This window comes from Bison bison, unplaced genomic scaffold (genome assembly GCF_000754665.1).
Source record: "Bison bison bison isolate TAMUID 2011002044 unplaced genomic scaffold, Bison_UMD1.0 scf7180017864378, whole genome shotgun sequence".
NCBI classification, from domain to species: Eukaryota; Metazoa; Chordata; class Mammalia; order Artiodactyla; family Bovidae; genus Bison; species Bison bison.
In genome coordinates this window covers 1,099,857-1,124,045 of record NW_011494950.1, presented here as the reverse complement: position 1 = coordinate 1,124,045, position 24,189 = coordinate 1,099,857, and the positions used below count along the sequence as shown (strand labels likewise).

General features: G+C 39.3%; 1 protein-coding gene across 1 annotated transcript in view; it reads right to left on the bottom strand.

Moving 5' to 3' along the window:
• The window catches only part of CDC20B (cell division cycle 20B), a 64,906-nt gene that overhangs the window by 10,080 nt on the left and 30,637 nt on the right, over nt 1-24,189 (bottom strand). The window contains exons 4-9 of the mRNA XM_010857158.1: nt 22,402-22,532; nt 19,152-19,245; nt 11,789-11,899; nt 7,751-7,947; nt 6,359-6,453; nt 3,991-4,216 (exon numbers count right to left, since the gene is read on the bottom strand). Coding sequence (XP_010855460.1) covers nt 3,991-4,216; nt 6,359-6,453; nt 7,751-7,947; nt 11,789-11,899; nt 19,152-19,245; nt 22,402-22,532 — 854 coding nt within the window. The remainder of the gene's footprint in view (nt 1-3,990; nt 4,217-6,358; nt 6,454-7,750; nt 7,948-11,788; nt 11,900-19,151; nt 19,246-22,401; nt 22,533-24,189) is intronic.

Below are 24,189 nucleotides of genomic sequence, written 5' to 3'. Positions count from 1 at the left end.
ATATTGAGCTTTAAACCAACTTTTTCACTCACCTCTTTCACTTTCATCAAGAGGCTTTTTAGTTCCTCTTCACTTTCTGCCATAAGGGTGGTGTCATATGCATATCTGAGGTTATTTATATTTCTCCTGGCAATCTTGATTCCAGCTTGTGTTTCTTCCAGTCCAGCGTTTCTCATGATGTACTCTGCATATAAGTTAAACAAGCAGGGTGACAATATACAGCCTTGACGTACTCCTTTTCCTATTTAGAACCAGTCTGTTGTTCCATGTCCAGTTCTAACTTTTGCTTCCTGACCTGCATACAGGTTTCTCAAGAGGCAGATCAGGCGGTCTGGTATTCCCACCTCTTGAAGAATTTTCCACAGTTTATTGTGATCCACACAGTCAAAGGCTTTGGCATAGTCAATAAAGCAGAAATAGATGTTTTTCAGGAACTCTCTTGCTTTTTCCATGATCCAGCAGATGTTGGCAATTTGATCTCTGGTTCCTCTGCCTTTTCTAAAACCAGCTTGAACATCAGGAAGTTCACGGTTCACGTATTGCTGAAGCCTGCCTTGAAGAAAGGCAGATTCCAAGGCAAATGCATAGTTTCATTAACATAGCTTAAGAAAAGCTATGTTAACATTTCCATAAGAAAAATCACACTGTTTAGCTCAAGGCTTGAGAAAAGTTAAGTTCAGGTTGAACCAGGTGTTGCCATGACAAGACAGGATTAGAAGAGAAAAGAAAAAAAAAAAACTTCTGCCACTTGCAGTTTATTTCCTCCTGCCACCTGGGGACCTCTGGCCTTCCTGCCAAGGCTGTTAACCCTCTCACTAATACAGTTTCGAAAATAAAATTGCCTATTCTTTAGTTATAAATTACTATTGCTAATTCTGATGTTTTCACTTATACAGTTTCCCATGTTTAACATTTTTTCAAAATTATAATTTTTAATTATCCCACAATATTATATCATGTTATTATACTCTAATTAATGTTTGTTCTAATGCTACACTCAGGTTGATTTTTTTTCACTTGTTTTTTGTTCCAAATGGCAATATTTTTTTGGCTGCACCACGTGCAGCTTGTGAGATCTTAGTTTGCCAACAAGGGATCAAACCCGGGTCCCCAGCAGTAGAAGCGCAGAGTCCTAACCACCATACCACCAAGGAATTCCCTGATGTTCATCTTATTTTCATTTGGTTTGCACTGGATTGGGTTGAGCTTTTTGGAGAAAGTTGTGGGGCGGGAGAGGAGGGGGTTGTATTGTTTGTTTTTATAAACAATACTCTAATGAATATATTCTGGCATATGTCTTTGTTTCCAATATATTATTTTTTAGGTAAATTCCAAGCTTCAGAAGTGCTGACATAGATTTTTCCAAATAGTAGTAACTTTTTACAACACTAGGATCAGATGAGTACACTAATCTCATCCTCAGTTTAAGCTCATTTATCATTAAAAATTAATCTCCCATCCCACTTGCCCATCTAGAACTTTGCCAACATCCTCCATCAATATGTAGAATCTCATTCTCCTCCCTTTGAATGTGGGAGGGCTTGGGACTGGCTTGCAAACAACTGAATGCACCAAAAGTGTCACTACATGGCTTCTGGAATTGGGTCATAAAAGGTGATGCTGTTGCTGGAACGGGGAACCCTTCCAGGGCCTGAAACTGGGCTCTTATCTAATACTCAGAAATGCATTGTCCGAGGAGACACATGTGCTGACAAAACAAGAGATTTTATTGGGAAAGGGCACCCGGGTGGAGAGCAGTAGGGTAAGGGAACCCAGGAGAACAGCTCTGCCAGTGGCTCATAGTCTCTGTTTTTATGGTGAGGAGATTAGTTTCTGGGTCGTCTTTAGCCAATCATTCTGACTCAAGAGTCCTTCCTGGTGGTGCACACCTTGTTCAGCCAAGATGGATGCCAGAGAGAAGGATTCTGGGAGGTAGTCGGACCTGTGGTGTCTCCTTTTGACCTTTCCTGAACTCTTCCAGTTGGTGGTGGCTTATTAGTTCCGCCTTCCTTACCAGGACCTCCTGTCCTAAAACAACTCATGCAAACGGTTACTATGGTGCCTGGGCAGAGTGGGCGGTTTCAGTCAGTGTGCTTCCCCTAACGAGGCCACTTGCACCTTGCTCTCTGAAGCACTGGCCCTCTTGCCCTGAACCACAAAGTCCACCTCCCTTAAGGCAGCCACGTGGTAAGGAAGCCCATGTGGTAAGACTACCCAAATGATGTAGAGAAGCTCTGAGACCACATGAAGAGGGAAGGATGACTGGCCAGCCAACACTGCCCCAGCTCCTAGCACTTCCAGCTTCAGTCACTGTCTGACTGCAACCTCATGAGAGATCCTGAGCCAGAACTGCTCAGAAGAGCCCTTCCCAAAGTCTGACCCACAGAAACCATAAAAGATAATAAAATAATTATGCTAAGCCAGCCACTAGGACTCAGGGTAATTTGTTACATAATAATAGGTATCAGAATAAATATAATTAGAAACCACAGACAATGAAATATGATTGTAGTTCATACAAGAAAGACAGTGAAGAACTCTAACCAGCCAAGCTTCATTCAAACTAAAGACCTTGGCCTTGTATTATGAATAAATGTACAATTTAATTTTGAAATTAAAACTGAATTGAAATAAAATATTTGTTGAATAAAATAAATTGAAATTAAATATTTACAATATATATGTTCTATATCTTATCTATATCTGCCTTAATTGTCTTTTTCAAATAACCATTCTATTACACCCCTTGCTGGGCTGAATAAGAGAGCTATTTCAGTAAACACAAAATTTTGCATCTAATTTGAAGAGGCTGAGAAATTCTCTTGAGCCTAGGAACCTCAGTTTTATCACAGGATGAATATTAGTATTTTTTATATTTATTAGTAATCATTCTCTTCAGTACCCTATTTCTAATTAGCTTTTACTACAACCAAGCTGTTCTGGCAAAACTAGAAGCTCCATCATGGGCAGAATCACACAGATGTCAACATCTGAAGTCTGCTCTTACATTAATTGGCTAGCCTGCAGTGCCTGTGAGAACATTTACACTAGTGACTGTTTCTATGATTCCCCGGGTAGTAGATGCCACAAGGCCTGACTTGTTCAGGTTTCCAGAAACTCTACTGTCAACTTAAAAAAAATGCACAGCAGGAAGAGTTGTAAGTTTTACATGGGGCAAAATGAGGATGATAGCCCAGGAGACAGCAGCTCAGATACCTCTGAGAAACTCCTCCAAAGAGGTAGAAGGAAGGTCAGTATATATGTGATCTTGGTGAGTACATACACTCAAGCACCTATTTTCTGCAGAAGGTTTCTGCTAGTCACAAGGAGCAGTCATGACCATGAAGGATTTTAGTGCTTTTCTAGATGTGGGAGATATAAGAATTGGGCTCAAAAAATCAGCTCCTGAACTCTCTGAAGACCTGTTCTGCCTGCTTTCCCCAAGAACACTGTTTCATTTCTGTTCTTCACCCTGAACTCCTTTCACAGTACACTAAGTCGCTTCAGTCATGTCCGACTGTGATCCTGTGGACTGTAGCCTGCCAGGCTCCTCTGTCCATGGGATTCTCCAGGCAAGAATACTGGAGTGGGTAGGCATTCCCTTCTTCAGGGGATCTTCCTGACGTAGGGATCAAACCTGGGTCTCCCACATTGCAGGCAGATTCTTCACCATCTGAGCCACCAGAGAAATCCTTCAGGGGGAATTGAAAATTAGCAGCTGCAGCAGTACATGATTTAATTCTTATAGAGGCAGATGGCAATAGCCAATGGCAAGTGCCAGTTTGTAGTCGACAATATCTTAGTTCAATTCACTGTATTTCTGATACGACATCTAAGAATATAAGCAGCTTCTTGCAGGAAGCAGCTCTCTGCAAGACAGCGTTTGCCTGTCACTTTAGCAAAGCTATATTTTAACTAACCTTTATACCAGATGATCCCATGCTTAACCACCAGCTCAAGCATACCTTTCAAAACTGTTGAATTTCTTACCTTGACTGCTGTAGATTGATGTATGACTTTTAGTGGGGGACCCTGTGCATTTGCACCTGGATCATAGGGCCATATAGTTAGCAGTCCATCACTACAGCCACTGGAAAGCAGCCTGCCACCCGGCGCCCACTTCAGACCACACACAGCTTGTGTGTGTTGAAGAGTTCCAACATGGTGTTGGGCTACCCGAACGTCGTGATGATAAACACGGCCCAGTCTCGATCCACTGCCAAGAGGTAAAGGGGCAGGTTAGGACAGAGAACTTGAGCCCTACTGCTGTATAAGCATAACATGAAGTACTGTTCACACTCCCGAAAAACCCCTTAGGATAGATTCAAAACATAGACATTTCTTGACTTAATAAGAGTGGAGTATTCTGTCTGGGTGATTCTTCTCACAAGTAGATTTGTCTGACAGTTTCAAATCTGGATATTAAAAATATATCCTTTGATAGATATCTCCAATGGCTTCAATATGATACAGACAGGCATGGAAAAAATAAATTTAGAAGATTATCATATTTTCCCAGATAGTAGTTTATATATTGGACACAGGAAATATTACTTTTCTGGAATTCAATACCTCATATTATCTCAATGAAATGGTGTATATACCATATATATGTTAGACATAGAAATGTATTATTTCCTTTTTCTATTAATCTGCAAATCTACTTGTTCATTCTCTATCATCTAAAAAGATAATAAAACTATCTGCAAGTCACAACAAACCGCAATATGATTCAAAATCACTGGATCCAAATTTGGATCCAAATGATGATAAAGGTCCTATCACTCAAAGATAATGAGTGATACTGATAATAATTTCTGCACTAGTTTTCTCCAAGGAGAAATTATTTCTTGAAATTTCTCAAAGTCCAGTGTCAGATTTTTAAAAAACTACTTAGGCGCAGCCCTGAATAGCATTCTGATGAACTATATAGACTCTGCAGCCAGACCACTTGGTTCAAAGCCTGACTCTTCCCCTTATGCTAACCACGTGACTTTAGGCTGCTGTCTCAGTTTACTCCTCAAAAAAAGAGGGTGCGGGGGATATAAACCACTTTGTAGTATTATTTCAGGGATTAAAACACAGTTATACACAACAAGAGTTAGCACAGTTCCTGGCACAGAGTACTCCAAACATTTTGAAAGTGAAGTCGCTTACTCGTGTCCAACTCTTTGCAAACCCATAGGCTGCAGCCTACCAAGTTCCTCCATCCATGGGATTTTCCAGGCAAGAGTACTGGAGTGGGTTGCCATTTCCTTCTCCAGAGGATCTTCCCAATCCAGGGATCAAACCCAGGTCTCCCGCATTACAGGCAGACGCTTTAGCTGCTATTATTTTAAGAAAATATTTTGCTCATATTCCTCATGGATAATGAAACTAAACTTACACAGCGTAGATTGTAAAAGGAACCCAAGTATAGAATTGATTTGGCTGCAACAACGCCTCAGGGTAAGTATTTATTCCTTTACAAGGGCATTTTGCGTAAGTAGTTTTAAGTTAAGCGACTTAGCAGCAGCAGCAGCAGTTTTAAGTTTGGCTATAATCACAAAGTTTTGAAATCTCAATTTACGTCTGAGCTACTGAAAGAAATTATAGAAGGCTCTGAGTTTTATTTAAGAAATACAGTATGAAGATGAATGACTTATTAAATAAATATTTAGACTGATTATGTGGGCTCACAGGAACAAGTCATTTAACTTTTCTAGTCAAAAAGAAGCAGTTAGACAACTAAATCAGTAGTTCTCAAAAGTGAGGAAGCATCAACATCACTTGTGAAATTAGAAATGCATATTATCAGCCCAACATCAGACCTACTGAATCTCAAATTCTCAGAGAGAGGGCAGCAATCTGGGTTTTGAGGAGCATTCGAGGCCATTCTGACACAGGGTCAAGTTTGAGAATCATTGAACTGGTTATTCTATGAGGTTCCTTCCAGCTCTAACCTCTGTGGGTTTGTGAATTGGAATTATGCCCCCAGAAAGCTTAACATATTTCACATTAGTGATACTGACAGCAATAAATACTGATTTTCAACAAAATATCCCTCTAGCAAGTATACAGAGCAACTTTCAGCTTAAACAGAGTTTTACATTTTACTTTAACAATTATTTCACCTGTGATTTTGAACCTCACAATCCCAGTACGAGTACACGCTGCAGACACAGAGCCACCATGGTACACGTGGCCACTGGACCACTTAAAGCATCAGAAGGTCTGAACAGCTGACAGTTATGGTAGGATTATGACTGTTACTAATCATGTCTGTTTGGTTTTACTTTGGTTTCAAATTTTATAGTTCTGTTCACCTGTAATCAATTGGTGATGCAAACATAATCGGTTCCAATAAGATGCTTCTCACCTGCTGAGGATATAGTGATTCCAGCTTAGAGTCCCAACTACTGACAAATGGCCAAGCATATTTCTCAGTCGCTTTTTAGTGACCACATCCCATAACTGAAAAAAAATGAAAAAGCATGATTAATTAGCATTTTCACAACCCACAATCTTCTCAAAGGGCTAACAGCCAGTTAGTCTTGATACAGCCAGCCCTCGTGCTAAGTGAAAGTTCAGCACCTCTAACCCTAAAGCAGTTTTCAATGCTGTCTCATATTTGGATCATCTCGGGAGCAGAGTTCGGGTGCTAGACATTCTGATTCAATGGTGGGAGTAAGATCCTGGGCGTACGGCATTTATTTTAAAGTTTCTTAGGTGAATTCAGTCAACTGCAAAAGGTTGAGAATCACTATTTGACACTTCTAGTTCCTTCAAACTATGGGAATTCCAAAGCTGGAAATCTACCTACAGTTATCAACAAATAAAATTTGAGTGCCTACACAATTTCTAGGGTCAGGAATTCCATTTACTGCTAAGAGACTCCTTTCCTGCCAGCTAAAAATGATATTCTAACCCATATTAAGAATGAACACTTTGGCATAAGAAGAAATCATGACAGGACCCTCATAGGCTCATTACAGAGATGAAAAAAACAGTAGAGCCATCTGTGGCCCTCCAAAGTCATTGGGCACCCAAGCAATATTGTTTATCTGTTGCTAATAAACAATAATAATAATACATGAGAAATTAGATAGACTGATGAAACTTGCTAAGCTCCCATTTTAGAGAGCCTATTAGAAAAAAATTCACTACTTTTAAGTAACTCTACTTCTGATTTTGGCTTTAGGTAAGAAAGGAGGACTGGAAGATTATCTATTTCAGTTTTAGGATTTCTCTTCAGAGTTCTAAAAACTGGGGATCTCATAAGCCCAACTTTAGTTTGAGAGAAAAAAGTGAGGGGATAAAAGGAAATGTGACACAAAGAAAGATTGTGTGAAAAAACAAAGCAGAGTATGCCTACATCCTCATTAAACAGCATTCAGGGAAGACCCCAGAATGGCATATCCTCTTACGCCCCATAGCTTCAAGTACCACATCTACTATAAGTTTCTTTATTTTATTAAATAGTCGATCTGTTATTAAAAGTAAATCTTAGGGACTTCCCTAGTGATCCAGTGGTCAAGACTTTGCCTTCCAATGCAGAAGGTATGGGCTTGATCCCTGATCAGGGGGCTAAGATCCTATATGCCCTGCAGCCAAAGAAACAGAACATAAAACAGAAGCAATGCTGTACCAAATTCAATAAAGATTTTTTAAATGGTCCATATAAAAAAAAAAAAAAAGCTTTAAAAAAGTCAACTTTGGTTATCCCGCCACTATAGAGAACACACTGTGAGACAGAAACACTGCCCAGTACTTGTATTTCTCCCTCGCTGGTACCAACAGCCAGGCAGGTCCCCTCTGTCATCCAGGACACAGAAGACACGTAGTTACAAGGGAGACTGAAGTACATATTTTCAATTCTGTTGTGATTATCCCCATTCCAGACATATACAGAAGATCCAAGGGCTATGGCAATAAGATTTTGAAAATTCCAGTCCAGGATATTCAGATCTATAAGAGAGCATTTCAGATTGGGGTGATTATACAGCCAAATAAAATTATTTTCAAATAAACAACTTTACTTATAGGTAGAGGAGAAAGATTAATGATTTCCCCACGGTCAGCTGAAAAACAGAATCATGGATCCAATCAGATCATTAGAAGTTCAAAAATGAAAGCTGGAATAGAATCTTATATCAAGATACACAATAATGCTTGTATCAAGATAAGCAATAATGCTTATCATTTATGCTCATATATATTTAGAAGCATTTAAAAAACTTGTCAGTTTCATCTACCATTATAATTAATACATGGATTTCATCTAACAGATCATTAAAGTTTAAAAGCACGTAATTCTTATGGAAACATCCTTGGACCTAGACTATATAGATGAGAGTTGCCACCATCATTTCTAATCAAAAGACAACCTAGCTACAGTAAATCTAGAAGAGGTGATCTCTGGCTTATTTATGATACCTGGAAGTTCTTAGTATTCTCTATCTTACACTCAAAGAATTTCTCTGAGTGCTCAGAGAAACCGTATTTGTATGACCACATACTAAGCCATATCTGATCTTATTTCTTTTTTTTTTAATTTTATTTAATTTTTAAACTTTACATAATTGTATTAGTTTTGCCAAATATCAAAATGAATCCACCACAGATATACATGTGTGATCTTATTTCTTATAAGACAGAAACTCCTATCCTGATTGACACACATCAATATGAAACTATGAAGCTCACCAGTTCCACTAGAGCAGTCTAAGCTCCCTATAGCTCATCCCTCCCACCGATGCAAACTACAAACTCTAAACAAAATTCAAAAAACAAACAAACACCTGAGAACTCTGGAAAATAAGCAAAAGCAGGTAAATCAAGTTAAGGAAGTGAAAACTTGGGGAGGCAATCCACCCAGGGGTGAGTTTTCCACTTTTCTCCTTACACAGCTTTACACTGATGGTGGGGGGGTGGGGGGAGCAGGCAATCATAGAATAACAGTAGCAGTTCAAACTCCAATAGAAAGCCTACCTTGTTTCTGGTCAAAGAAATCAGAGAAAGGAGCTCGAGGTGGCCAAAGTGTGAGGAGAAAGCCTGGGAAGGGAGAGGACCACAGAAAGGCATCCTCTAACTGTGAGTGTATGAACCCACACACACCTCAGCCTAACCCGAAAGTGTGTAAGTACAAGGAAAAGTTGTATTATCCAATCTAAAAAACATGGAGGAAAATTTTTTTGAACAAACGGACAGAACCTTAGGGATTGGTGGAATAATATCCACAGATTTAAAAGTGAAAGTGAAGTCGCTCAGTCATGTCCCACTCTTTGCAACCCCATGGACTGTAGCCTGCAGGCTCCTCCATCCATGGGATTTTCCAGGCAAGAATACTGGAGTGGGGTGCCATTGCCTTCTCTAGGAGATCTTCCCGACCCAGGGATTGAACCCATGTTTCCTGCATTGTAGGCAGACAACAACATATCTAATGTATATGTAACTGGAGTCAGGTCTTGGAAATAAGAGAACAAGGTTTCAAATGAGTGCTCACCAGAAACCATAGAGGCCAAAAGTCAGTGCAACATCTTTAAAACGCTGAAAATATATCTGGCAAGCCAGAATTCTGTATCAAGCAAATATTTCACAATAAGGGTAAGAGAAGCCTTCAATAAGAGACCTGATCTGTGAATACTAACAGAAGGTTTTTGACTGAAAGTAAGTTATATAGGAGGAACATTTGGCCCTTTGGGAATGGAGGGGAATGTTATAATTGGTAAATATTTGGGAAAATATAAGGACCATTTTTCCCTCACACAAATACGTATGGCTTTTTAAACTAAAACTTTTAACAATGGTGAAGTTGTCAATGCACATAGATTTAAAACATAGACAACTAAAGTAATTCTCCAAAAAAAGCTGAGAGTTGGGGAAACACATTACTGCAAGATTTTTACATATTGTATAAAATATGCAGCAGTAATTCTAGGTAGACTCAGAAAATTTAGACTGCATTGCAGTCCCTAAAGCAATAACTAAAAACATAATACAAGGAGATATAGCCAGAAAGCCAACAAATCAACTAACGTAGAATTCAGAAAGAAAAGATGTCCGAGGAATGAGACTTGGTACACTTTGAAATTTAAGAGGCCAAGAGACAGAAGAGGAGGGAAATCAGCAAAAGAAAAAAAAAAAGACCAAGAAAGAGTTAACAGAAAACAAGGAGGCAAACAAAGACAATGGGATATCAAGGAGAAGTGAGTGACCAATTGTCTCAACTGTGGTTAACAGAGTTAAGTAAATGAGCTCCACAAAGTGATTGTTAGATTTAGCAGTGAAGAATTTTGGGTGATGTTACAAAGAGCAGTTTCAATGGAATGGTGAGATTTAAGAACTGACTAGCAAGGCTTAAAAACAAAATGGGGAGAGAAAATAACAAACTGTGAGTTATGGACATCTTTTGACAGCTTTCGCTGTCAAAGGGAGACAAAAGGGGTAATGAAGGGGAAGAGGGAAGAAAAGGTTTTTGTTTGTTTTTCAATATGAGTGGTGTGCTTTTTCAACATCTCTTGAAATGAATTCTTCAGTTTTCATTAGTCATGGCAATAAATTCTCTTAGAGAAGAAGGTATAGGAGAAGAATGATGGGGGAACTGTTCCCTTTAATGATTTTGTGTTTTTCCTGCTCATTCCTCTCTATAAACGTGCCCCAGAACCAAACCTCATCCCTCTGCTCTTTCTCCCTCACCAGAAGAGCTCACCCTAGCTGTCAGCTTCAAACATAGTCATCTGACCTATACTCCAGCCTTTCCTCTCTTTCACCAACCTCATTTATAATGATTTCCCAGAAACTCTTAAATGTCTCACTGTTCCCTCAAATGTAATACTGCAAGAAAAGTCTTCCCTCCTCACACCATTTTTCCTGCTAACTTGTCTTTTTGGTGACACCATCCTTCTCCTGCTTCAAAACTTGGAATAATCTTAAATTTATCCCTCCTCCCATATATTTTTCCTCATGCAGAGAAAATAGTCCCTTACTTTTTGGTAACTCTCCTACTAAATGCATTCTGCATACTCTGCCATGAATTTTCCTTTGATGTTTCACCTAGTTGAGAATTTGCACAACAAATCTAAAAATCTGCTTCAGACTGAAATTTCTCTATAATCTGCATCCACCCCCTATTCCCCACTCCCCAAAGTATCCTCCTCATTGCCACTGATTATTATTAATTACCAACGTCCTGCCTTTGTTCATGTTGCTAACATTGCTGAAAATGCTCTGTCTTCTCTTTTCCACTCTTCCAAGCCTACCCATCTTTTTAAGACACATCTCAAGTCTTAGTAGCTCCACAAAGTCTTTCCAGACAATTCCAAAGATCACCAAACTATATACAGTCTTACAGCTTCTTATACCCCACAATGTATTATTTATGTTGTGGCATGTTGGTAGCAGTTCAGTGTGGGTTAGTCTCATTTTCCCAACTAGATCACAAGCTAGAGACATAAGAAGAAACTAGGGACAAACAGCCAACACAGTTGTTTGACTGGTAAGATTTATCCATGTTTAAAATATAAGCATAAGAGTAGGTCATCATCTATACAGTTCATTCTATTACAGTAAAACAAAATGTGTGCTTCTTGTGCCCCAATGGGGCACAAGACAAACAATGCCCATTCCTGAACATGAAAATTCTACAATGAAAAACTCACGATAGTAAACATATTTGGATGGTACACCATTTAAGCATGAGGCACAAGGCCATTTGCTTCTTCCAGAATCAAATTTCAAGTTTATGCTACAGCACAGGATACATTCTGTCATTTCAGTGTTTTAATTCATGAGCTAAACAATAACATACAATAGTCATTTCGAAGACCTGTAAGATGAATCTTCACCTCTGGTTGGAGTATGGAATAGTTTATATCACTGAATCTTTGGAAGTATCCATCTCTGACTCCATCTCTGCAGCCTGCAAGAAACAAACAGTTCTACACTATAATCCTGAAAACAAAATATTAATCCTTGCAAATATTAAGAGATATTGGAGTGAACAAGAACGTGGTCATCATGATAAAACTGAATTACAAGCTGCAGCGGGAGGAAAGGAAGAAACAGACTTTAAAAAAAAATATTCAATGACATTTCTAATAAAAAGCACATGAGTACCAGACCTAAATGTAATGACAGAGCTTGTGGGGAGCACACAGAGACACTACATCATGCTTTGAATATTTGTTCTGTCACTTGAGATTTTAAGACCAAAGTAATGGTCATGTATCCATGTGTCTATAATATCAAAAATTCTCTAATAGACCTAAGCTCTGCTCTGAGTCTTTGTCAATAAAACTGTTGATTCATTGATTTTACTCTTTTTCTCACTGTTTTTGTACCACAGCATGCAGAGTTACTTTAGGCTAGTGTTACCCATGACTATCTGAATTTAAGGTTATATCTTGTGCTCAGTTTTACTTCTCATCAAAAGACCCCACTAAGTCTAAACCACAAGCCACTGTCTTTTCATCTTTCCAACCACCTGGCTTACATCAAACTGAGAATGACATGATCAACAGGAAATGAGCCCACCCAGGTGACTTGTGGTCCCTATGACCACATAGCTTCTGATAAATGAAAGACAGCTTCACAATGCCACACCAAGAAGCCAGATAATTACTCATAGACTCAATGCTAACCATGAAAACCTGCAGTTGTGAGAATTACAAGGTTACTAGAAATATATACCCAAGCACTGCCAATAATGGTTCAAAAAAATCAAGTACAAACTGTTAGTTAAAAATAAATAAATCATGAGACTCTAATGTACAGCATGTTGAAAGTTGCTTAAAAAGTAGATCTTAAAAGTTATCATCACAAGAAAAAAATTCTGTCGCTATATCTGGTGACAGTTGTAAACTAGATTTATTGTGGTGATCATTTGTAATATATACAAATATATCATTAATGTTGCATACCTGAGGCTAATATAACATTCTATATTTTTTTTAAAGTAATACCCAAAGAACCAACAAAAAACTTCTGGAACTAATTGGTGATTATAAAAAGATATAAGATTAATATACAAAAGTCAATTACTTTCCTATATACTAGCAACAAGCTACTGGAACTTTAAAAGCACAATACCATTTACATAAGTCCCCCCAAATTAAATACTTAAATATAAATCCAACAAAATATGTACAAGGTCTGTATAAGGGAAAACTACAAAACACTAATCAAAAAAAAGCTAAATAAATGAAGAGGTATTTCATGTACATGGATAACAAGACTAAACATTATTAACATTAGCTCATCCCACCTTGATTTATAGATACAATGCTCTACAAGTTAAAATCCCAGCAAGTTACTGTGTAAACATTGCCAAGCTGGTTGTAAAGTGTATGTGGAAAAAAGTCAACACAATAAGGACCTCCACTATCTGACTTTAAGACTCACTAAAAAGCTACAGTAATCAAGGAATCACTGATTCAATGGACATGAACTTGGGCAAACCCCAGGAGATGATGAGGAACAGGGAAGCCTGGTATGCTGCAGTCCATGGGGTTGTGAAGAGTTGGACATGACCTGGCGACTGAATAACAGCAATCAAGATAGTGTAGTATTTGCAAAACAACAAATATATCAGTGGAAGAGAATAGAGATCCCACAAAGAGACCCACAAAAATAGAGTCAACTGATCTCTGACGAAGGAGGAAAGGCAATAAAATCGAGAAAATTAGTTTTTTCAACAAATGGTGTTGGAAAAACTGAATATCCACAGACAATCTGGAAAAAAATAACTGAATCACTTTGCTGAACACCTGAAACTAACATAAAGTTGGAAGTCAACTATGCCTCAATTTTTACAAAAATGTATCTAAACACAGACCTATTGGGGGAGAATGGATACATGTATATCCATATGTATCACTGAGTTCCTTGTGGTCCACCTGATACTATCACAACACTGTTAATCAACTGTATGCCAATACAAAACAAAAAGTTTAAAAAAAAAACACAGAACTCAAAAATTAACTCAAAATGGATTGTAGACCTAAAAGTAAAACACAAAGCTATAAAATTACTAGAAAGTAATACAGGAAAAAATCTAGATCTCCTCAGTTTTGGAAATGACGTTTTTTCTTTTACCATGCTGCACAGCTTACAGGATCTTAGGTCCCCAACCAGGGATTGAACTCAGGTCCATGGCAGCGCAAGTGCTGAGTCCTACCCACTGGACTACCAGGGAATTCTCTGGCAGTGACTTTTTAAATATAATACGAAAAGCATGATCCATGAAAGAAATCACTGATACGCTGGATTTCATTAAAATTAGAAACTTCTGCTCTCCACAAGACATGCCTAAAGAGTGAGAAGATAAACCACAGACTGAGAAAAATATTTGCAAAAGACATATGTGATAAAGGACTCTTACCCAAAATATACAAAGTAACTCTTAAACCTCAACAACAACAAAACAAAAATTTCAATTTAAAAATGGGCAAAATATCTGAACACCTCACCAAGAAAGATGGTAAATAAGCATAAGAAAAGATGTTCAACATCTTTTTCATTATATTTCATTAGAGAATTGCAAGTTAAAACAATGAGATACCACTACACATCTGTTAGAACAGCCAAAATCTGAAACACTGACCACCACCAAATTCTGTCAAGGATGTGGAACAACAGGAGCTTTTATTCATTGCTGGTGGGAATGCAAAATGATACAGCCACTTTGGAAGATAGGTGGGCAGTTTCATATGAAACTAAATATGCTCTTATCATATAATCCAGCAACTGCACACTTTGATATTTACTCAAGTGAGTAGAAAGCTTATGTCCACAGAGAAACTTTTACACAGATATTTATAGCAGCTTTATTCATAATTGCCAAAACTTGGAAGCAACCAAGATGTCTTTGAATAGGTGAATGCATAAATAAACTGTGGTACATGCAGACAATAGAATATCATTTAGTGCTAGAAAGAAATGAGCTGTCAAGCCATAAGAAGACACGGAGGAAGCTTAAATGCACACTACTCAGTGAAAGAATCCTATATGAAAAGGCTACATACTGTATGATTCCAACTAAATGACATTCTAGGAAAAGTAAAACTATGGAGACAGCGAAAAGTTTGCCAGGGTTAGAGGAAGAGAGAGAGACAAATAGGTGAAGTATAAAAGATTTTTAGAACAGTAAGACTCTTCTATCTGCTGTTACAATGGTGGATATGTATTATTACACATTTGTCAAAATCCATAGAATATATACCACCAAGAGTGAGCCCTAGTGTAAACGATGGACTTTGGATGATAATAGTAGTGTCCATGAGGTTCATCAATGATAACAAATGTACTAATCCAGTGTGGGATGGCGATAGTGGGGAAAGCTGTGCATATGTTAGGGCAAGGTATACACAAGAACCCTGTGTTTTATGTTCAATTTTGCTGTGAATTCAAAACTTCTCTAAAAAAATAGGATGGATAGAGAGATTAATATACACATACATACACAGAGGTAGATAGATCTCTTAGGATATCAAAATAATAAAGGCATATTCTCTCTGCTTTTATAGAATGTAGGTGGTACAAGTGGTAAAGAATACGCCTGCAATGCAAGAGACCCACGTTCGATCCTTGGGTCACGAAGATCCTCTGGAGAAGGGAATGGCTACCCACTCCAGTATTCTTGCCTGGAGAATCCCATGGACAGAGGAGCCTGGTGGTCTACAGTCGAAGAGGTCACAAAGACTTGGCCACGACTGGGCAAATAAGCACACATACAGCATATCATTTCTATTCTACATCACATATTCAGCATGTTACAGAAACATGAACTTGTTACTGATCAGATCAGAAGAAAGTGGGAGAGCTAAGACAAGACATGTCTCCAGATATTTTGCTTTTAAGAAAATACAATCATAAAGAAAAGAATAAAGAAGGAAAGGATATGATTCACTCATTCTTCCAACTGTATATTCCCAAACCACCCAAAAGAATATTCAGCCAGCCTTCAACTTTTGTGCCTATTTCTATGATCTAACTGTTTGTCCCCTTTATACTGCTGGGAAACAAAGGAATGAAAAGCACGCATGCACAAAGTTATCTTCTCCCAAAGGAAATGTAACAGGCAAGTCTCCTTGACATTTATGAATTAATTGAACCACTGGTTCTCTTAAGTTTCTCTCACAGAGCTAGACTCCTAATCAATTATTTTCCAACCATGATAACAATTTCATGAACGACAAAAAGACTTCCAAGATGGAAAGGGGAAGTAAGAAGGAGAACACGTGGAATGCAAGGTAAATGACATTGGGAGCATTAAATGCAGAATGGAAGGAAGACCTTCTAGAAACTGCCACAGGAGCAATATCTCTCCACTGCATGGCTGCAGACCTGCCCTGATGCACTCATGACATCACCACCCAAAGATTTGTACCAGCTTTGGGTCCAATAGGTATATTTACAAGTCACAAGAGGTGCCCACTGGGTTCAATAGGTATACTTGCAAGTCATAGGAGGTGTCCACTGTGAGGTTTCAGTCTTATCAAATATAGACAAGGTATAAAGAAATACTTTACATGCACAGTATCTGGATAAAATTTATCCCAGTGATCCATTTTCCTAAAATTAGTTATCTGGCCTATGTGGAATGCATTTCACATTTTAAATCTCCTTGAGAGAATTAAGAATAGAGCCCTACATAGAATGTTCCTTTCAATTAGTCTCTGCTTCCAACAGCTCTCCCTTTCAAATCTTCTTCAGTGTCACCACCAATGATCTCTCTAAAGCAGAGCAACAGATTTGCAGTCCAGTCAGAGGAAGGGTCACATGGGTGTACTTCCTCTGCCTTCTGTTTTCAACCTCACCAGAATGACAGCTAATGACTTTGTAAGGTGTGGAGATATAAGAACAAAGAGAATGGGAGTGAATAGAGCAGCAAGAAGAGACTGCAATAATTTTCTGCAAAATGGGTAAAGGTTTGATAACTAACCAGGAAGAACATGAAAAATGAAATTCGAATGCCTATAGAGGGGCCATGGTAAAGAAAAGCAAGCTGTTTTGTCTTGCAGAAACCCCACAAGGGGTCAGGGCTCAGAGACAGCGGAAGTTTAGAAAGAGATGAGTTGGTTGAAAGATGTCAAGTTCACACACACACACACACACACACACACCCATACACACATGTGCACAGGTCAAAAGAAACCAGGTTTATTTATTCTCTGAATAAACAAAAAATGACAACCTCTTAACTCAAGAGCATGAGCAAAGATAGATTGTGTGAAAACTGTTGCACTGATTTTAGTAGCCCACAATTCTTTAGTTCTATTTCCAGAACACCACACACTTCAGAAAGCTTTAACTCTGAAAGAGTGAAACCAAAACTACTGAGGGAAGAGCTAACCAAAGAAAGACAACTCAGGAAGAACAGCAATACTTTTAAAGCTTTGTATGAAATTTTTCAGAGAAATAAGAGAAAATAGTATGTACATGAATGAAGCATGAACAGCATGCTGGAAAGAGAGAAGGAAGGAAGGAAAGAAGGGGGGAGGGAGGACAGACAGGAAAGAAATGAGGGAGGGAGAGAGGGAGGAGGCAAAGGGAGGAAGGTGAGGGGAGGGAGAGAGGCCTGACGATGTCCAAGAAACTCTAAAATTAAAACTGCTGCTGCTGCTAAGTCACTTCAGTCGTGTCCGACTCTGTGCGATCCCATAGACGGCAGCCCACCAGGCTCCTCCGTCCCTGGGATCTCCAGGCAAGAACACTGGAGTGGGTTGCCATTTCCTTCTCCAATGCATGAAAGTGAAAAGTGAAGTCGCTCAGTTGTGTCCGACTCTTAGCGACCCCATGGACTGCAGCCCACCAGGATCCTCCGTCCATGGGATTTTCCAGGCGAGAGTACTGGAGTGGGGTGCCATTGCCTTCTCCTAGGATAGCCAAAATAAATTTAAATGGCAAGGCTAGTACACAGAGTGAGGGAACCACCTAGAAGTAGAAGGAAAGAAAATGAGAAGAAAAATAGAATAGAAAAAATAAGAGAATTAATCCACAAGGAGCAACAATTACAGCCAACATTTCAGAAAGAAAGAAACAAAAATGAAGAAATTACTAAAGAATAATTCAAGAAGCTTTCCAAGAATTAAAAGATACAGGCGTCCAAGACTGAAAGATCCACTAGAGTTTGTCGTTTACAGTGAGGCTTTACTTTTAATATACACGAACCTTTATCATCATGAAATTTTAAAACAGTAACAATAAATTTTTTTCTATATGTATTCAGAGAGAAAAAGCAGGTGGCATAGAAAGGATAGGAAGTTACAGCAATATATGACTGGCTCAGCAGCAACAACGGGTGCTGGGAAAAAATAAAGCAATACCTTTTCCACAAAGTTCTGAGTAAGACTAGCCAAACTATGAATCAAGTGTAAAACTGGAATAAGCACACTTTCAGACCAGCAAACCCAGAAAGAGCACAACATGGCTGCCAGGGAACAGTGGCTCTAGCATCGGAGAGGAGAAGTCCCAGAATTACAGCCGTGGCACTGACCAAGAGAGTGGCCTATTCAGCAGGTTCTGGGTAGGAGGCCACCAAGGAAAACAAGGACCCATGTGGGCAGGTACATGGAAAAGGTTACTGATGGCTTTGGAACAAAGCATGGGAGCGTTTAGGGAACACAGTCATAATATCATAGGTATCTAATAAATGAAAAGAGAAAGCAACTTTTTAATTCCAGGAAAAACAAAGAGTTAAACTAGAAAAGAGGTACAGTTAGAATACACTGTTTGGCTTGTCAGCAAATAATAATTGTATAGTAATATGATATAAATATTAAATACTAATTTTACTTTGTTAAAGTGTAACACAAATAGACTGAGAGAAGTGAATGAAACAGGAGGAGAACTAAGTTCTTACTATGCTAGAAAGTTGGAATTAAGTCTAAAATTATAAAAAAATAAATTAATAGTTTACAAATATTATTCAGAAATTAGATGTAAATACCCGGGGGCATAGCTGGCAGAGCTAAGGTGGTTGCCTCTAGGAAATGGGGAATAGAGGTCGGGGTAGTTAAGACAGAGGATTATGAGAATTATCCAAACTTTATAATTATGCTGATTTTTGTTCTAATGTAAAAATAGTATATTTTAAGATAAGGAAGAAATGAAGGATGCAGGGAGAGAGGAGGGTGGGAACACAGGACAGATGGGAAATCTTTGGCCCACACCTTTCCAAGTGCATTGGGATCGCTCACAGAACTGCATGCTCCCATTAACCTGCTGAGCCACGTTCTGGGTTGAAAATAGCTGATTTAAGCATTTCTGAAAATAAACACAAAGAGAATACTTATTCAGAAACATTTGTGTACATCTCAGGTGTGTTACATGGTGCAGAAGTAAAACTGATAATTCACTGGAAAGTTAAAGACTACACACTGTCAGACCAAAACTGCAATCATTGCCATTATTTATTAAATAACCACTGTGTAAGGAACAGAGTACTGAACATTTTACTAATATATTATTTCTTTTTTTAATTAATTTTTATTTAAGTATAGTTGCTTTATGGGCTTCCCTGGTGGCACAGTGGTAAAGAATTTGCCTGCCAGTTCAGGAGACGCAAGAGACATACATTCGATCCCTGGATAAGAAAGATCCCCAGGGGAAGGAATTGGCAACCCACTCCAGTATTCTTGCTTGGGGAATTTCATGGACAGAGGAGCCTGGTGGGCTACAGTCCATAGGGTCGCAAAGAGTCAGACACGACTGAGAGACTAAACAACAAAATAGCTTTATAGTGTTGTATTAGTTTCTTCGCGGGGGGCGGTATTAAACTAGTTATCTTAAAGGTCCTTTTCAACTAACTCCTTTTCCCATGAGAAATGGGAACATCAACTCGCAGAGAGGTTAAGTCAATTGTCTAAATTTAAATGAGCACAAAAATCAAGTTGCTATTTCTCTGGGCAAGTATACAATGAGCCCTCCTGACATTCTTATATCTGTGCGTGTGTGCTAAGTTGCTTCAGTCCTGTCCAACTCTGTGCAGCCCTATAGACAGGCTTCTCTGTCCATGGAGATTCTCCAGGCAAGAATTCTGGAGTAAGTTGCCATGCCCTCCTCCCAGAGATCTTTCTGACCCAGGGATTAAACCTGTGTCCTTACATCTACCTGCATTGGCTGGCGACTTCTTTACCACCAGAGTCACCTGGGAAGCCCCTTTCTTACATCTAACTTTGATCAAAAACAAAGAGGCAAATTAGTAAAAAGGGGAAAGAAAAGAACTTATTCTAGAAATATAATAGTGAATAGTCAAAATAGAGAAGATTCTTTTTTTCTCCTTCTCAATGATATGTTTAATCACTGGATATCACTTTGATATTTTGGCTTTCTTCCCAGATATTATGTCATATAATAGGCAATGGATGTTTAGGTATTCAAAGTAGAAAAATTAAATATAAAGTAGAGTTTCACAACTGCAGAAATATGGGCAAATAATGCATTGTTGTGGTCTACCAGATACCTTCCCCCTGGCTTCTGATCATCAAAACTATCTTCAGACATGTCAGATGCTCTGTGGGGAGCAAAATCACCCCTGTTTGAGAAGAACTGGTATAAAATACCATTTCTAAATGCCCTGCTGGCCAGTAGCTCAGTGCAACTCTTCACAGATTCATTCTTCAGAATCCCGTAGAGACAACAAAGCTGACCAAGGCATTTCCCAGATAGTGTGCTTGTGCTCCATGCACCCAGGGATACCCTTCGCTGGGTGAGATCTACTATTACTTTAATGAGCAACTTGGCATACAGCTGGCTGGGTATGAGAATTCTGAACATCTCCATAGCTACTCAGCTCTCTCTATGGAAATACCCTCTGGATGACCTCTGAGGACCACAGGAAGACACCTGTTCACCGCCAAGATGAAAGACCTCGCTTTACATCTGCACTGTTTTTGCTGCTATTGGACTCCCAATTAGTCATGACAATAAATGCTCTACATAAAGTAGTAAAACAGCTTCCATTATCCCCTGCCCAGGTTCTCCAGTGAAACTGGGATGATATTCAGGCTGGATAACAATCGCTGTAATGATGGTAACTTGCCCACACTATCGTGACCCCGCCAACAGAGCCACCAACTTTGCTGCTACCAGTTACCAGACAGCACAAGGGGAAGGAAAAGGGAAGTCAGGACTGGAAGTCAGGGCAGTAAAAACTCCAGTCACCAGTAGAGGGTGGAAAGGACAGTGCTAATAGCCTGGCCTGGGCATGAGTTCAAAAGCACACATAGTTCCCTCAAAGTAACTCCCTGGCCATCTTACCCTTACCCAGCAACAAGCAAATAACAAGTGACGTCACTCAGTCATGTCCGACTCTTTGCGACCTCATGGACTGTAGCCTGCCAGGCTCCTCCATCCATGGGATTTTCCAGGCAAGAATATTGAAGTGATTTGCCATTTCCTCCTCCAAGGGATCTTCCCGACCCATGGATCAAAGCCGGGTCTCCCACACTGCAAGCAGACTCTTTACCATCTGAGCCACCAGGGAAGCCCCACCCAGCAGCAAAGCACCTAGCAGAAGACTTGCTCTAATACAATTGTTTGCAACTGCATATGAGTTCAAATAATTAAATTTCACATTCACAATATTTTATTGTTCCTCCAGGAAAACACATATGCCAAACACAGGAAGCACACATCAAATGACTTTAACTTTGCCTAAATTGAGAATTTATGACATTCCTAGTTCAGTTTTCTAAATGAAACATTGATTCCTTCAGAGGCTCTTCACTGGTTTCAATAAACCTAAAATCATGCTATCGATATTTAATGTGCCCAAAGGACTTAGGGTGGACTATGATATTAGAATCATAATCAATAAGATCCTTAAAATAAAGTTAACTTCGTAGAGAAATAAAAAAAAAAAACACACAAAGACTTAAGGGAAATTTTGAAAAGACCATCTTATAGAGGAGGAGTCAAATAGACCTGCCAAAGGGCAGATCATATTACCACACACTTTCCAAAGAGTTGGGAAAAGACCACACAACACAACTTTGCACCGAGAGGAAACATACATAGTATGCATAATTTTATTCTTTTTTTTTTTTTTTAACCACACTGCTTGGCATGCAAAATCTTAGTTCCCAGGCCAGGGATCAAACCCACACCCCCTGCATTGGACGCCAGGAGTTTTAACCACTGGACCACTGGGGAAGTCCCTCTGTTTTTAATCTTTACCTTTTGGATGGTTAGTCTCATTTTCACTTTTTTGATTGATGCTAATTAAACTTTTTTTGTGTGTTAATTAACAACCCTGTTTCTTTTTGGAAGTGTCCTTCATACACTCATTTTTCCTATCAGGAATCCATCCTTTCCTTATTGATTTGTAAGAGCAGCTAAGCCAGCTTTTATCTCATGTTTGGGACTCAGCTATTTGAGCTTCTCAAGATAAGAAATCTTTGGTTTTCTCTCTTCACCCACCGGGTCTTTTGAAGCAACTTTATCCTTCCAGCCTCTGTTCAGTGCATGAGGGGCCTTGCCAAACTGGAAAGCAGAGTTATTTGTTCCAGAACTTCCTTTGTTGGGGGTCTTCAGTGGTTCCTTGTAGGATCCTGCCAGAAAACATTTAGCTTTGAATTTGGTTTTTAAAGTAATAGCTCAGTTGGTAAAAAATCTGCCTGCAATGCAGGAGACCTGGGTTTGATTCCTGGGTTGGGGAAATGCCCTGGAGAAGGAAATAGCAACCTACTCCAGTATTCTTGCCTGGAGAATCCCATGGATAGAGGAGCCTGGCAGGCTACATACAGTCCATGGGGTTGCAAGAGTTGGACACAACTTAGAGACTAAACCACCACCATAATCTCTTAAACCTTTGGTGGGAGGTCAGCCCTTGGCACGTATAGAACAGAATGTGAATATGTAGGCCCTCATCTCTCCAAAGTCCTAGGCGGAGTGGGGTGGAGGGCCGGCACAGGGTCAAGGGTACTGGGTTCATGAGTGAACACTGGGTGAGAAATTCCCTCTGTGGCCTCAGAACCAGGAGGAAATGTCAAGATTAAAGACCTGTCTCCAACTGCAGCAGCAGCAGCAACAGAAACACTTTAACTCTGCATGGAAAGAACGCATTTGCACATTTGAAGAACGGATACAAACAGTTCAAAGCTTAAAATGATGATGAGAAGAGTAGCTGGTTTGCACAGGTGGTGAACATCCTGCCAGGAAGTCACTACGGATGCTTGCCTTTCAGTCACTGATGTTCACTACATGATTATAGCGAAACACTTCGCCTCTCCCTCTTCCTAGCGCACAAAGATATAAAACTAGTTTGACAAGGTGACTTTAGTAAAATACTTCCTAAGTTACTGTCATGGAAGAGCCAATGTTGTTTACCTTGTTATTATCCATGTCTATTCTCTTCTCAAGACTGAGAAAGCCCTTTACCAGACTTTTAACTGCAATGAAAACCTTGACAAGTCATCTTCTTAAGTTAAAAATCTGCTATATCACTTGCTCATCAGAGGAACCAAGGGACAACTGGATTAAGTATTTTGGCCTTTTGCCATGTGACAATCTCTTCTCATTCAGACAAACATGTGCCGGATAAGCTGTACTGATGTTCCTAGAGCCCAACCCCTCAAGTTCTGGGCTATCCAAAATCTAAGAGGAAGGAGGAATCCAAAATCTAATTTCAACTGCAGAAATGTTCTGCAAATGGAACAACAGACTGGTTCCAAATAGGAAAAGGAGTACATCAAGGCTGTATATTGTCACCCTGCTTGTTTAACTTATATGCAGAGTACATCATGAGAAACACTGGGTTGGAGGAAGCACAAGCTGGAATCAAGAGTGCTGGGAGAAATATCAAGAACCTCAGATATGCAAATGACACCACCCTTATGGCAGAAAGTGAAGAAAAACTAAAGAGCCTCTTGATGAAAGTGAAAGTGGAGAGTGAAAAAGTTGGTTTAAAGCTCAACATTCAGAAAACTAAGATCATGGCATCTGGTCCCATCACTTCATGGGAAATAGATGGGAAAACAGTGGGAACAGTGGCTGACTTTATTTTTCTGGGCTCCAAAATCACTGCAGATGGTGACTGCAGCCATGAAATTAAAAGACGCTTACTCCTTGGAAGGAAAGTTATGACCAACCTAGACAGCATATTGAAAAGCAGAGACATTACTTTGTCAACAAAGGTCCGTCCAGTCAAGGCTATGGTTTTTCCAGTGGTCATGTATGGATGTAAGAGTTGGACTATAAAGAAAGCTG